This window comes from Ruditapes philippinarum, unplaced genomic scaffold (assembly GCF_026571515.1).
Source record: "Ruditapes philippinarum isolate M1 unplaced genomic scaffold, ASM2657151v2 ctg5214_1_1_1_1, whole genome shotgun sequence".
Classification (NCBI taxonomy): Eukaryota; Metazoa; Mollusca; class Bivalvia; order Venerida; family Veneridae; genus Ruditapes; species Ruditapes philippinarum.
Window position 1 is genome coordinate 106,669 of NW_026862440.1, and position 13,161 is coordinate 119,829.

The window sequence follows — 13,161 nt, forward strand, 5'->3', positions numbered from 1 at the left end:
TTCAAAATGACCCCTCACCTGGTGAAATTTGTTTACAAAGACAGGGAAACCACACTATGCATTCTATATAGCTATTCGATGTATAGTATGACCTTGTTGGCGACTAAAAAACTTAACTTTTCAAAATGCCACTTTTACGACTGGCCAATATTTAGTATTAAATGCTTGAATGAGTCCCCACAATTGTGTTTGATCAAAGACAATGACAGCAAAGCTTTTGTTTCCTTTTAGTACAGCTATTGTTTCCTTTTACCGCAAGTAGTCTTCATCATTTGTATTCAAAAATTATACAAACATCTGATAGTTTTGATAGACCATTTACTAGTATGTGGTATTTGATTGAAATTGCTTGAGTAAGGATCATTCAGATTGTATATTTCCTACTGTCTTCATGAAACCCCCATTATTGTAGGACAACTTATGGACAACATATGTGTACTCGTTTACGTACCTTACATGACGCTCTGCACTTGCATGATATTTTAGGTCACTTTTTTTATCATGGATTTTCTCTGAAAATCATCATTAGAGATCATAAGTGAAGTAGCTACAGTTTTACCCAGAGGAGAGATAAATAGGCCATCATTGTTTTTACTTGCTGCAGAGCGGGGATTGGGAAAGGCATCAGAATGGGGTGTGTTGGAAATGTGTTGTTTTTATAACGGCATAATATGCTTATAAAATACCGTTAAAATGATCACTATTTCTTAACCCTACTTAAATTTTACAGAAATTTATTCCAGTTTGTAATACATATATATGGTATGTATACATTCATTAATTATCACGAACTTTTAAAAAATATACATATTGTTACTGAAACCAAGCAAAAAATATGAGAACAATTGTACACATGACTCTTCTCATACTCATTATTTTAACCCCATCTTTTAAAACCATAGCTTTGACTTGTCAACATCCATGCACTTTGACCAGAGTATCAGGTTTTTTGCTACTCTACTGCTGGTAGCTCAATTTTTGTATTTTGATCTTGATATTCCTTAAATTTTGAATGAAATGTTACAAAATGCATCCCACAAATTCAGCAGGATACAAACACCATTTTGAATCGCATACATTGTAAATGTAAAATTTATATATTAGTTAGCAAGTTACACATGTATTATGCCAATATATATTTATAATCAATGGTTTGATATTTTGTGATCAAGAGTTTCCACAAGAAAATGAATTTATTCAAATAGAATGAGTATACGAGATTGATTATACTGAAACATACTATTATTCCAGTTCTATGATATAAATATTGTCATTGCAGTCACATGTTACAATAATGTTGTTGTTTACTTTGTCAAATAACATATTAATAGGCATCTTCAAACCAGGATCTGCTGCAATTAACTCTCCAAGACATTTTCCATCTTTACTGAACATCACAATATTATTGGAATCATACCCACACAAGAAGACAGTGCCATCATCAGCTACACAAACACCTCGAGTTGTATCCAGCTTTCCATCCCGAAGTTCTCTCAAAACTGTACCATCCTTATTCAAACACACAGCACCGTCAGAGTAATCTGTCACAATAACCGTGTCACCCGAAACGGCCATATTTTGAATAGATATTGATTTAAAGTTAGTCTTGGGTGACTTATCTTCACCTATCCTTTTTGTAAGTGTTCCTGTTATATTGTATATATCAATGCCATGTTCTCTAGAAACCCATATTTCCTTGTCAAAATATATCATTCCATAATAACTTCCACTTTCTATTGAAATAACTCTTGTCTTAGTAAGATTTGATGATTCAGTTGATATAAACTGAATTTTGTCTGTTACCATTTTTACAGCTACTTCATTTCTACTGATACAACATATACCGGTAGGGTAAGAATCAAGGCCACAGGAGTTTGTTATTTTGTAGTTTGTATCAAGTTGTTTTACTTTCACATTGATATAGTCTGCAACAAGAATCTGCCCATCAGTGAGTTGGCAAATATCTGCTATGTTACATTGTGATTCATCGTTATACATGTTCACATTGATTTCTCTGTTCGACTTTATTCTGTAGTGTTTTGGTTCAGAAACTTTCTTGGTCCCATCTTCTGACATCACCTGACCTAAAGAATTTGCTGACATGACCAAACTTTCCAATTTTGTATCATTTGTGTAATATATGGACAATGTACCATCAGACTCAATACTTGTTTGTAAATTAAAGGAGTCTGTAGTAGCTTTCCTCATCAATTTCATGTGAACAAATTGTTGCTCTATATCAAGGTTTCCAATCGTTTGCAGCTGTTCTTCATTTTCTTTCAACTCCTTTATATTGCAAGAAGTTTGGTCGATGCTCAAATTGAGTTTTTCCTTCAAAGAGGCATGCTTCTCATTTAAACAATCTTCTGTCCTTATCTTTATTTGACGGATTTGCTCTATCAACTTCATTTCAGTACTACCTAGTTTTTCTTTGATTACCTCCCTCTGCTTATCAATGATTGTAAGATTATCATTTTGTTTAATTACCGTGGTACTCAAGACGTCTTTTGCCTTCTTTGTTTCGTCTAACAATTGTTGAATCTCTGTCTGATTTACACACGATTTCGACACATCCGCTATTTTGTTTACGCCCTTACACACTCTTGAATAAGAAAATGATTATTAAATGATATATAATTTAGTTTTGTAGGTATTTTAAATAACGTAATGTCTATGAAACATGCAGGTAGCAATCAATGCATAATAATGGCAAACTGATTGAAGTTGTAAAACATAACTATATTAATTTGACAAAAAATGTACCAACTAAAACTACTACTTATTTTATCTACATTTGCATATAATAATACCAAATGTCTAACATGAAACTATACCTATGTTCTGTAGCAATGCACATAACACAATAAACCATATCATGTGTTTTGCAGTACATTTCAATGACACGATCTGGGTGGTAATGGCATTTGGCCTTGGCAACAACTAACCATTGATTGGCAGCATCCTTATCAACAACTACATGCCTCTTTGTAGCCTTTAGCCGGCCATGATGCTGATTACAAGTGATACATAGGTACTCCTGGCATTCAGGACAATATTTGATAGCCTCTTCTCTTATATTGTCTTCTCCACAAGGTGTGCATGTGAGATCAAAGTCAGCATCAGAACCATCTTTCAATAACTGTGTTCCACCTCCTTCAGCCATTTTACAGTCCTGTATGAAATAGATAAGACAACATGTGTGTGTATATAATTGACTCTAATGGAAATCAATATACCGGTTATTACGTGTTTCTAAGTACTTAAGTTATGAACCCAACATTCTAAAAATATAGCATACATATAGCATTTTGCACATCTTTACATATAACGGGGCTCAACTATAATTGTTTTATGACATGAAAGGACTGGAAAATTTCCCCAGATTTGTGTATCGTTTGATCTGGATCAGGACCAATATTTCAGATCATGCAAAATGGCCCAAAATGAAATATGTTGCAATGCTTATCGCTCAAATCGGCTTAGAACCGCACAACAAAAAATCGATATCTAATTTAATTTTGAGCATATTTCTTAATCTTCCTTACTTTTCTTTTTCATTTTAAATGTTTCATCTGATCTATGTTACAATTTCAAATTTTATGTTTTTTACGCTTTTGATCTCAGTGAAGCTGATTTATTTTTGAATTACAAAGTCACTGTAATAATCATTGCATTGAATAAGATCAATGGAAAGCCTATTGGTTTTCATATTTGTTTTATTTGTTTACATGAAGGGCAGTAAATTACATCTGAATATAAGAAAGAGGCGAGGTGTTTCATTACTGGCAAACACATATATTTTTGAAACGCATCGGACCATATCATATAGAAGATGGCAAAATGACAGTCTTGAGATGATATCTATATTTTCAAAAATAATATGTAGAAATGATAATAAAAAGAAAAAAAAGAAAAGAGATTTTACTTCTGACTTTAAAAGAGCACTTTTTAGTAATGTAAAAAGGCTTATTGATTGCCTATCATGACATTTGCATATTCTATATACTTTTGATATTAGACATATAACAAAAGAGAAGACAGTATTATAGAATTTATCTAAACTTTGCATGGTATGTATCTCCTTTATATACGCCTTTATTTACAGGATAAAACTTTACGATTTATAACGTTTTTTTCTCGGCCTATCAGTCGAAACTATGCAATCAAGGACTAATCAACTTTCATCTCTGATCAAAATAACGAATGGCATCATTTCATGTTGATGTAACCACAAACACATAATATGTGCAAGTCAGTCCCCCAACTAATAAAACAAGAATTCATTGTGAATAACCAATTTCATTCTTAATTCAAACTACACCGTATTTGTTTTATCATAAGGCAATGAGATTTAAAACTATATTTTTCTAAAATTCACACTCTGCAGTGATAAATGAAAGTAAATTGATCCATAAAAGCTTTACCATTGCACATTATTATTCCTGCCCACTACGACACAGATAAGTTCAGTACAGTTTTGACACAGATATATCGGACACATTTTTTTTTTAAAACTGCATGCATACTTATTATAAGTATAAAAGACAAATTGAAGCCAAATCAATATGTTGCTATTACGCTTCAAACTCTCAAATGTACCATTGAAATTTACATCAGCGAAATAGATATGTATATCGTTGTTTTCTGCACTATCACTGTTTAGTTGAAACCGAAACAAGACAAAATACACGTAAGATGTATCCATGACCTCATTTTAAATACAAGATAGCTGTGATCGATAAAGAAACATTTAAGCCAGAAATAGATTTATAAAGTGGACATTTCAGTCCTTTTTACTTGCCTAGTTAATTAATTCGGTTATTTTTTATTTCTTTAGATATTATGTAAAAATACCTTTCATCCGTTAAAAACATAATAATCGTTAATACACATGACACAGCTTTAATAGAATTAATACATTGTGTAAAGCTTTACCTAATTTCCAACACAAACATTAAAAAACAACATCAGAACTAGAAATGAAATGTTTACCTTGTCCTGAAAGAAGTTATATTCTTGTTTCGGTTTGATATTAATGGCCGTTGTTAACGTTGAATATAGGGTATCAAGTCCCCGTATCAAGTTCGCCGTATCACTTGTTTATCCAGCGACGTAAAGAGCTAGTTAAGGTCGCATTCATTGTTAAACGAAATACATGTGTATCGTTACAAATAAAGATAGCATTTAAGTATACCTACAAACTAGTAACCATTTTAATGTAAAATTATCATATCTTCATTTTCTGATATGATGATTTGTATCTTAAATAATGTTTACTGTATGCTACTAAATCTTAAAACAAAAACAAAAAACAAACACAAACAAACAAACAAAATAAAAAAATAAAAAACGACATGCACACATTTTTGATAATAATATAATCAATCATATTAATTTTTCATTATTATTGACTTTGATAAGATTGATAACATACTCATATAACCGTCCGACCCTATCTTACTTTAATAACTTTATAATTCTAGTAAAAACTACATTTGAATGAGAATTTTGGTTACCTTTCCAAAAACACAGTCAAGAATTTATTCTACACATCTACTATCATGATTTGATTGAGGCATATTTACTTCATGTTTAAATGGGATAGGACAAGTTTTATATAATCTATATCATTAAATGATTGTTTTACCGGATATTGGAAATGTCCTTTACTTAAAATCATGCCATTTATGATAGTTGCATGTGATACGAAACGTTCATAACCTTTGATCCACTCTCGAATCTCTGTTGTTTTTTTTGTCCTGCCAATGATTTTCTTGTTCAGAACTCACGCATCGTTTTATAAACGTTATTTGGAGCTTTCAGATGGGAAAAACACTTTAGTGTCAAAAGATTTCTATGATCCTTTCTATATTTACAAAGCTGTATAAGTTTTTAATCATATCAAATATATAATTCTGCATTACCCTGAAATAGGGGACATGTTACAACAGGTTCAATCAAACGAAGCGTTTAAGAAGCGTTTAACATTTTAATCTTGTCATGCTTGGCCGCTACCTGTTGGATTACTGTTGTCACATCAGCATTGTTTCTGTTATGTGGAGGCCGTATAATCTCTCCCAGTTCATTAAGTTAGAGATGCCCGACCTAAATGTACGGTTAGCTAGACACTCTTGGTGTTTTTCTTATCTTTTCTTTTAGTTTTTTAACATATTACGATGTGGCATTTAAAGTAAATTTATTGATAACTGTCTCCGGAAATATTGAGGTAAAATGAATGTTTTCGAAACCAACGTAAACAATATCAATATAGCAGCGGTACGTGTAATTCAGCATAATGCAGAGACGATCATGAGTATCTCTAAAAAAAGATTATTGATATAAAATCATAAATACTAAGCCATAAATACTAAGCCATAAATACTATACTAAGCCATAAATACTAAGCCATAAATACTAAGCAGAAACACTACACCCTGTTTAGCGAGATTATCTGATTTTTATTTACATCCTATGAATAATTGTCATTTATCATTAAATGCTGCCAGTGCCAAGACGTCTTTTGTTATTAACCTCGTGCAAGTTCTTATGGTGGCTAGGTGAGTGTTTTCAATTTTGCATTCTGAGTGTTCATTAGGGATTCTGTTTTTGTCTATTTTATAATGTAAACAACCGTTATATAAGGTCAGAAATAAAGAATATTATAACGAATTTATAATACAACAAGCATATTTTTAAAGAAAAGGTGAGATTTCTTCATAAAGTAATCGCAGCCATGCATATTATTAGTTATAAAGATTGTTGATATGTTATATGGCCCTATATAAACGGTTGTTTGTAAATATATTACAAATAACCGTTTATATTCGGCCATATAACCTGTCAGGAATATTTAAAACGAATTTATAATACTGCAAAATTTCCTTTTTTTAGATTTCTTTATAATTTGACAGCAGCCGTGTATATTATTAGTTATAAAGATTTTTGACAGGTTATATGGCCCTGTATAAACGTTTGTTTGTAAATATTACCTGAGCCGCTAGGAAGAAATATCCTGTACAAAAAAGCTGTATAACTTACTTAATTTAAAGGAAGGACAAAGTTATTTCTTCTATCAGACAGAAGCAACATGATAATATGAAATTGTCTCTATTCATAGAAAATGTATTTATTTACAAGAAGTGATATTTTAGTTTTCATCCAGTTGTTACTACCATCAGCCAAAAGAATTTGCCCATCGGGCAGTTGGCAAATGTCAATTATCAAACATGAGGACGCATCATTAGAAATCTTCACATTCACTTCTATCTTTGCCTTCATTTTGTAGTTGTTTGGTAAACGTGTCTTTCGTGGTCTAACTTCGATATTAACTGTACCAAACGAGTCCGTTTCAAATGCATAACTTTCTAACTTTTCATCCCCCGTGAAAAACAACTTTGTTTCATCTTTTTCAACACTTCTGTGTAAATTGTAGGCCTCTGTTATTATTTTACTAATCAATTTCATGTAAACGAACAGTTGCTTTGCATTAAGCCTGGAAAACCTTCGGTTTCTTTTAATTCCCAAATTTTTCTTAAGTTATAGCCTTTTTAAATTTTCTAATACGTTCAATCAAATTTACTTCAGTAGCACAAATAATTTCCTGTACGACCTATTTTTGCTTTTCAACACTGCCACCTTCGTTTCGTTGTCAGTCGTTGAATATCTGTCTGATTTACACTTTGCTTAGATATTACCTCTATTTTGGTAATTCCTTCGCAAGCTCTAAAGAAGAATGCAATACAAATCTTTATTTATTAATATTATGTATTGTTTGATTTTATTAACTTGCTTATTGCATACTTATTATACGGTCAATGCACACAATGTATTAACCTTCGATAGATTCCCTGAGATGCACGCAGTAAAATCTGATTAAGTTTTATTTGTGTCTGGAAGTGTTATAGCACAATATGGTAAACTACGGCTTTATAATTTCTAAATGTAATACAAATTGTAAGATGAAACCGCTTGATCCATGTTTTTTTCTTATTTACATTTGCAACATTATCGAAGCTATAAGTGTTAATATGTTGTTCGTTTTGTTTTAATTTGTTTTGCACTTAGTTTCTTAGAGTCTAAACTCTTTTCAAAATACAATGATGAAATAATTAACATTTAAATTTCGTTCGGATAGAAAGAAAAAATCATTTCAATGCCATATACAAAATAAAAATCGAGACAAAACAGTGCTTCTAAGTTGTTTCATTTATGTGTAGACAAAGTACTCGACTATTTCTATTCAAATATAATGCAAAAAAATTCTTTAACAAAGGCAATAGTAAGGATCGAACATTAACCTTTTAAATATTGGGTAATCATCTGACCGATTGTGCTAATGCGGATGTGCCAATGATCCATATATTAATTAATCTACACGTATATAATTTTGACTTTTCAAAACCTTAGTTATATTCTCCATATTAATTCTTGTAAACTACATGGACAAAACGGAAGTGGGATCGAATATTCAAATGAGTGCTATCGTGTATTTATAATTGACAGGTAAAAAATCAAACTATAATGATCATGTGAAAAACATGTTGACATTTTGAAAGTAAATCTGCACACTGATTATCTGTTTAGTTCAAGGAATGCAGCATTAAAGAATAAGAGTACAATAAAAAATCAAACCACATGTTGAAGTAACAAACTAATACATTCGTTTATAGTTTAAACCAATAGATAAGACAGTGACATAAGTGACTACTATGATATGTCTAATACGAAACTATACCTATGTTCTGTAGCAATGCACATGGTACAATAAACTATGTCATATGTTTTGCAGTACATTTCAATGTCACGATCTGGGTGGTAGTTGCATTTTGCTTTAGCTACAATTAAGCATTGTATGGCAGCATTCTTATCAACAAGCACATGCCTTCATTGGACCGTGATGCTTAGTACAGTTTATTCAAAGGTACTCTTGGCATTCAAGACAATATTTGATTTGATATATACTTTTCTCTTATACTGTCTTCTCCACAAGCTGTGCATGTGATATCAAAGTCAACATCAGAACTGTCATTTAATGTATATGTGCCACCTCCTTCAGCCATTTTACAGCCCTGTATAAAATAGATACGACAACATGTGTATGAATTTGATTAATTCCATTAAAAAACAAGAGGCCTGGTTTTTAAGTCAGCATCAACACCGTTTTTGTCTGCTTCTTCAGCCATTTTACGTTCCTATACAATGTGAGTGTGTGAAGGATTTGCATAAATAACATTCGAGTTACGTCGACCAATATAATTTAAGATAAAATTGATAATTTGATAAAAAGTAAATAAGGATTAATTATTGTTCATGGTCGTTTTAAAAAAATCATAAATGCAACAGAAATAAAATCATATTCAAAACAAATTTATAGTACATTTATAACAAAATAAAACAAATCATAAACAATAGCACATACCCTTTGCAGCTCAATGAATGTCCTCTCGTAAGAAAGTGAAAGATAATGAAACATTCGACATTGTTGTACAGGAGAGAGAGTACATGTACAACAATAGTTGAGTGATCTTTATTTGTTTTTAAAATCATATATTTACAAAAACCGAAAGGGAAAGCAAAGCAGACGGAACGGAGTTATTAAGTTAATCTGGAGCACCGCATTATATGTTTGAATTATAATGTTTTTTCTATCCAATTATACATAATTAAAGTGATATTATACCCAGCCAATATATTGAGTGAACAGGTGAAAGACATAATAAGTTTACATTTTGCCATAATTCTTTTCAATTTTATAACTTATTTTCCATGATGAACAATAAATAATCATATGACCTGAAGAAATTTCTATAAACGTCTATTAGAATGATATTGCCTGTTATGATTAATTTATAAAAAAAGAGAATCGGGCAGTCTTTTTATTTTTAGCTAGATTTATAATTTATCAAAAACATTTCCCAATATTGACTTTTGGCCAATCACCATAATATTACAATAACAGAAAACAACAATAGAGATGTTCACAATGTATATTGTTTTGAAGAACTATGACTTCAAAGATAGATTTATTCAAATAATATTTACAAGTATCATTCTTTCTTTTGATGAAATTCCATATCAAAGAATATGATAAACAGTATATGGCTTTGTAGGCATGAGTGTACATTTCAAAATACATCATGTTATATATATCTTCAGTTTCAATGTTACATCATTACTCTAAGACTGTTTTCTTCATACTGTTAAACTTTGGAGAAATGTTATTGCTTGTAAATCAGCTGTTCTGAAAATAATCCGTCGTGGTGATATTGTACCTATTATATGAATCTGACACGAATGCAAATCGTAAGCGCCTCGCGAGTTCGTTCTTATTAATTAAAACATGCAATATTGTAATTGTGAAGCTTATTTCCGCAAGACATATTGGCAGTGCGTGACTTAATGAATTGAATAAAGCAATAATCTCTCTGATACAATATCTTGCTTTAAATAAACAATATTTTCTCACCAAGAAAACTTGTCTTACAAGTATTTGTAACCTTTTTTTAGGGCACATCATTGTTATACTTATAAGCTGCTTTTTCACGGAATGGCAAAAAAAAAAAAAAAAAAAAAAAAAAAAAAAAAAAAAAATGTGTCACATGGAAGGCCGTATGAACAAATCGGAAGATTTTCCTTATTTCAAATTTTAAATTCCTTTTAAGCCGGTGCTAGGGGGTGTAAACGGTAGCTTTGGGGGACGTCCGTGGCTAAGTGATTAATTGGTTAAGGTCGTTGATTTCATACCACTTGCTTCTCACTGCGTGTTTATGAATTTAGTGATGAGATATCTGTTTTAAAAGGTAAAATGATACAATTGCAGTGAATTTCTATTTGTTTAGTTTTTTTTTTTGTTTATCTAATTGGCCATGTTGAACGTTACGTTTTGTAACATTATTAAACGGTATGTTATGGATTTTCCTAATTACAGAACAGAACAGTTAAAATGTAACATGTTTTGATGGCATACGATGAAACTTTTAAAAGTATGATGTGAAAAGGTTAAATATTTTTGAGAAAAAAAAAGTTTTGTACTTTATGTTAATAAAAACAGTTAAAACTTTTTGGATTAAATGCTGTGATATTGCAATAAAAATCGGGAGTTGCATTAATTTAATCAGCAATAACCGAAAAGCACACATATAAAACTGAAGACGGATAATTATAATAGAACTTTTTTTCTCACGATCAGATAATTTTGATCCTCATTAATCTCCCTGTAGTATTGAGAAATAGGCTGATGTGACATATAATATCACATCATCATTTGTAAATGCTTTTACTTCGTCCCTTATTGCATTACCATTTATATATGCCTGTAAAGAAATGAACATTAATGCGATAAGGTATTTTAGTTGCACAAAAGTTGTTCTATTACTATCATTTATAAAACGTCACTAATCTTAACAGTTTTTGTTCTGTTTATTTGGAACATTTAATGATTTTTTTTCTTCTAACATGATTCAATACTGTACAGTTAAACTATTGTACATGTATTTGTGTTCAAGTGACACAGCAATTTTAGTTTTGATAAATAAAATGCATGTAATCATTTTATAAGAAAATCAAAGCACAAAATGCGCTGAATTTGTTTGGGTCTCAGAATGTCAGAAAGGTGAAGGTTGTGAGATTATAAACCAAATTGTTTTTGTATAGTGCCACCAATGCTTTCCAGCGTTTTAATTGTAGTAAATTGGCTATAAGACTAATTGCAACACTGATTTTCAATCCAATGTTTATTTGACTTAAACAATTTGAAAAAAAAATGAGTTGCCTTACCTGGGATTTAAACTCCAGACCTCTCGCTTCCTAAGCGAGCGCGCAAACACCTCGGCCACGGTGAATTTATATGTTTACGACCTGAAGAAAACCATATTATTCTAAATTAGGGTTTGTAACGACGCTAACTGTTGTTTAACACATATGTAAATAATCATGGAGCTTACTTTAAGCATGTATATCTATAAAGAATAAAACAATATTAGAAATCTTCGACCATTCGGGAATTATTTTGATTAAAAATTAATGCGCCTGTCATTTGACCATCTTAACGCAGTGATCTCCCCTGAATTTTTCGGCGTTAATGTACATGTAAAGGGAAGTAACCGCTTCAAAAAGAGAACTACTTTCGGCAATTGCAATTAACAGCATTAGAGTCTAAAATTTCGCTACCATTATTTGTTTGGTCTGACGATCCAAACAAATAAAAACTGAATCAATCCTTTTATTCGTTTGTTAACAAAATATATGTTTCTATTTACTGTTGAGAAAGAATAAATCACGTATTGCCTTGTCTGCTTAAAATAAAAGTCTTGGTAATATGTAAGGAACGGAGAAGATAAACGAGATAAACGATATTCGTTTTAAGGAAATACGAAAATATGAGAAATTATAAATGACGAGACAATAAATTCTCATTTTGTTGTCGATGCGTAAACTGCTTCATTGAAACATTGGAATTACATATGATTATGACTTGTGTATTTCAACGTGTAATTGTTGAAACGATTGATTTGAAATGATAGAATTTGCAATGAAAGATTCATTCTAATACGATGTTGAATATCAGACGTTAATGGATTTTAATATTTTGATTAACAACTATAAGTTAAGGTTTTTGTTATATATTTGAGATTAATGTATTGGTGTTTAACCCGAAATTTGACTTGTGTGAATCTCACTGAAAAAGGAACTTATATTGTAATGTATTGTGTATGTGTAAAGAATATTCGTATTTATTTTGCTATGTACGAATGAATTGTTTCACGCTATAAAATGTACATTAGATATAGATAGCTGCACATTAGGACAAATATGATAAAAAAACTAATAAACTAAAAAATGACAATACGACTGAGGTGATTTTCTATAGGAAGCCAGATTATCTGTATTAATATTTTTTCATATTAATTCATTCAAGACATCATGATATTATTTTTGAAAAAGGGTGATACACAACAATTATTGTTCCTTTTCTATTGTTTCTGAAATCAAGGTATTGAAATATCTTAGCTCAATTTTTTCCATACTATGATAGATATCTTTTTCTTATGTTATAAGTTATCAATATCTTTTAAAAGACTTTGAACATGCATGCTTTTATATTGTTATTTTCCTCTGTTTTTCCTGTCACTGGTCTTAAATTCCTAACATATCGTTATATAA

At 30.8% G+C, this 13,161-nt stretch overlaps 1 protein-coding gene across 2 annotated transcripts; it reads right to left on the minus strand.

Moving 5' to 3' along the window:
- Positions 1-837: 837 nt before the first annotated feature.
- Positions 838-8,810, minus strand: LOC132719077 (uncharacterized). Of its 2 annotated transcripts, XM_060702820.1 has the most exons (3): positions 4,993-5,119; positions 2,835-3,172; positions 852-2,602 (listed from the first exon to the last, which is right to left on the minus strand). In XM_060702820.1, the coding sequence occupies exons 2-3, from the start codon at positions 3,161-3,163 to the stop codon at positions 1,243-1,245; spliced, it is 1,689 nt and encodes a 562-aa protein (XP_060558803.1). In that variant the 5' UTR covers positions 3,164-3,172; positions 4,993-5,119; the 3' UTR covers positions 852-1,242. The 2 variants fall into 2 exon arrangements, with proteins under 2 accessions (XP_060558804.1, XP_060558803.1); XM_060702821.1 differs by lacking the exons at positions 2,835-3,172; positions 4,993-5,119 and adding an exon at positions 8,735-8,810 and having other exon boundaries at positions 838-2,602.
- Positions 8,811-13,161: the final 4,351 nt, after the last annotated feature.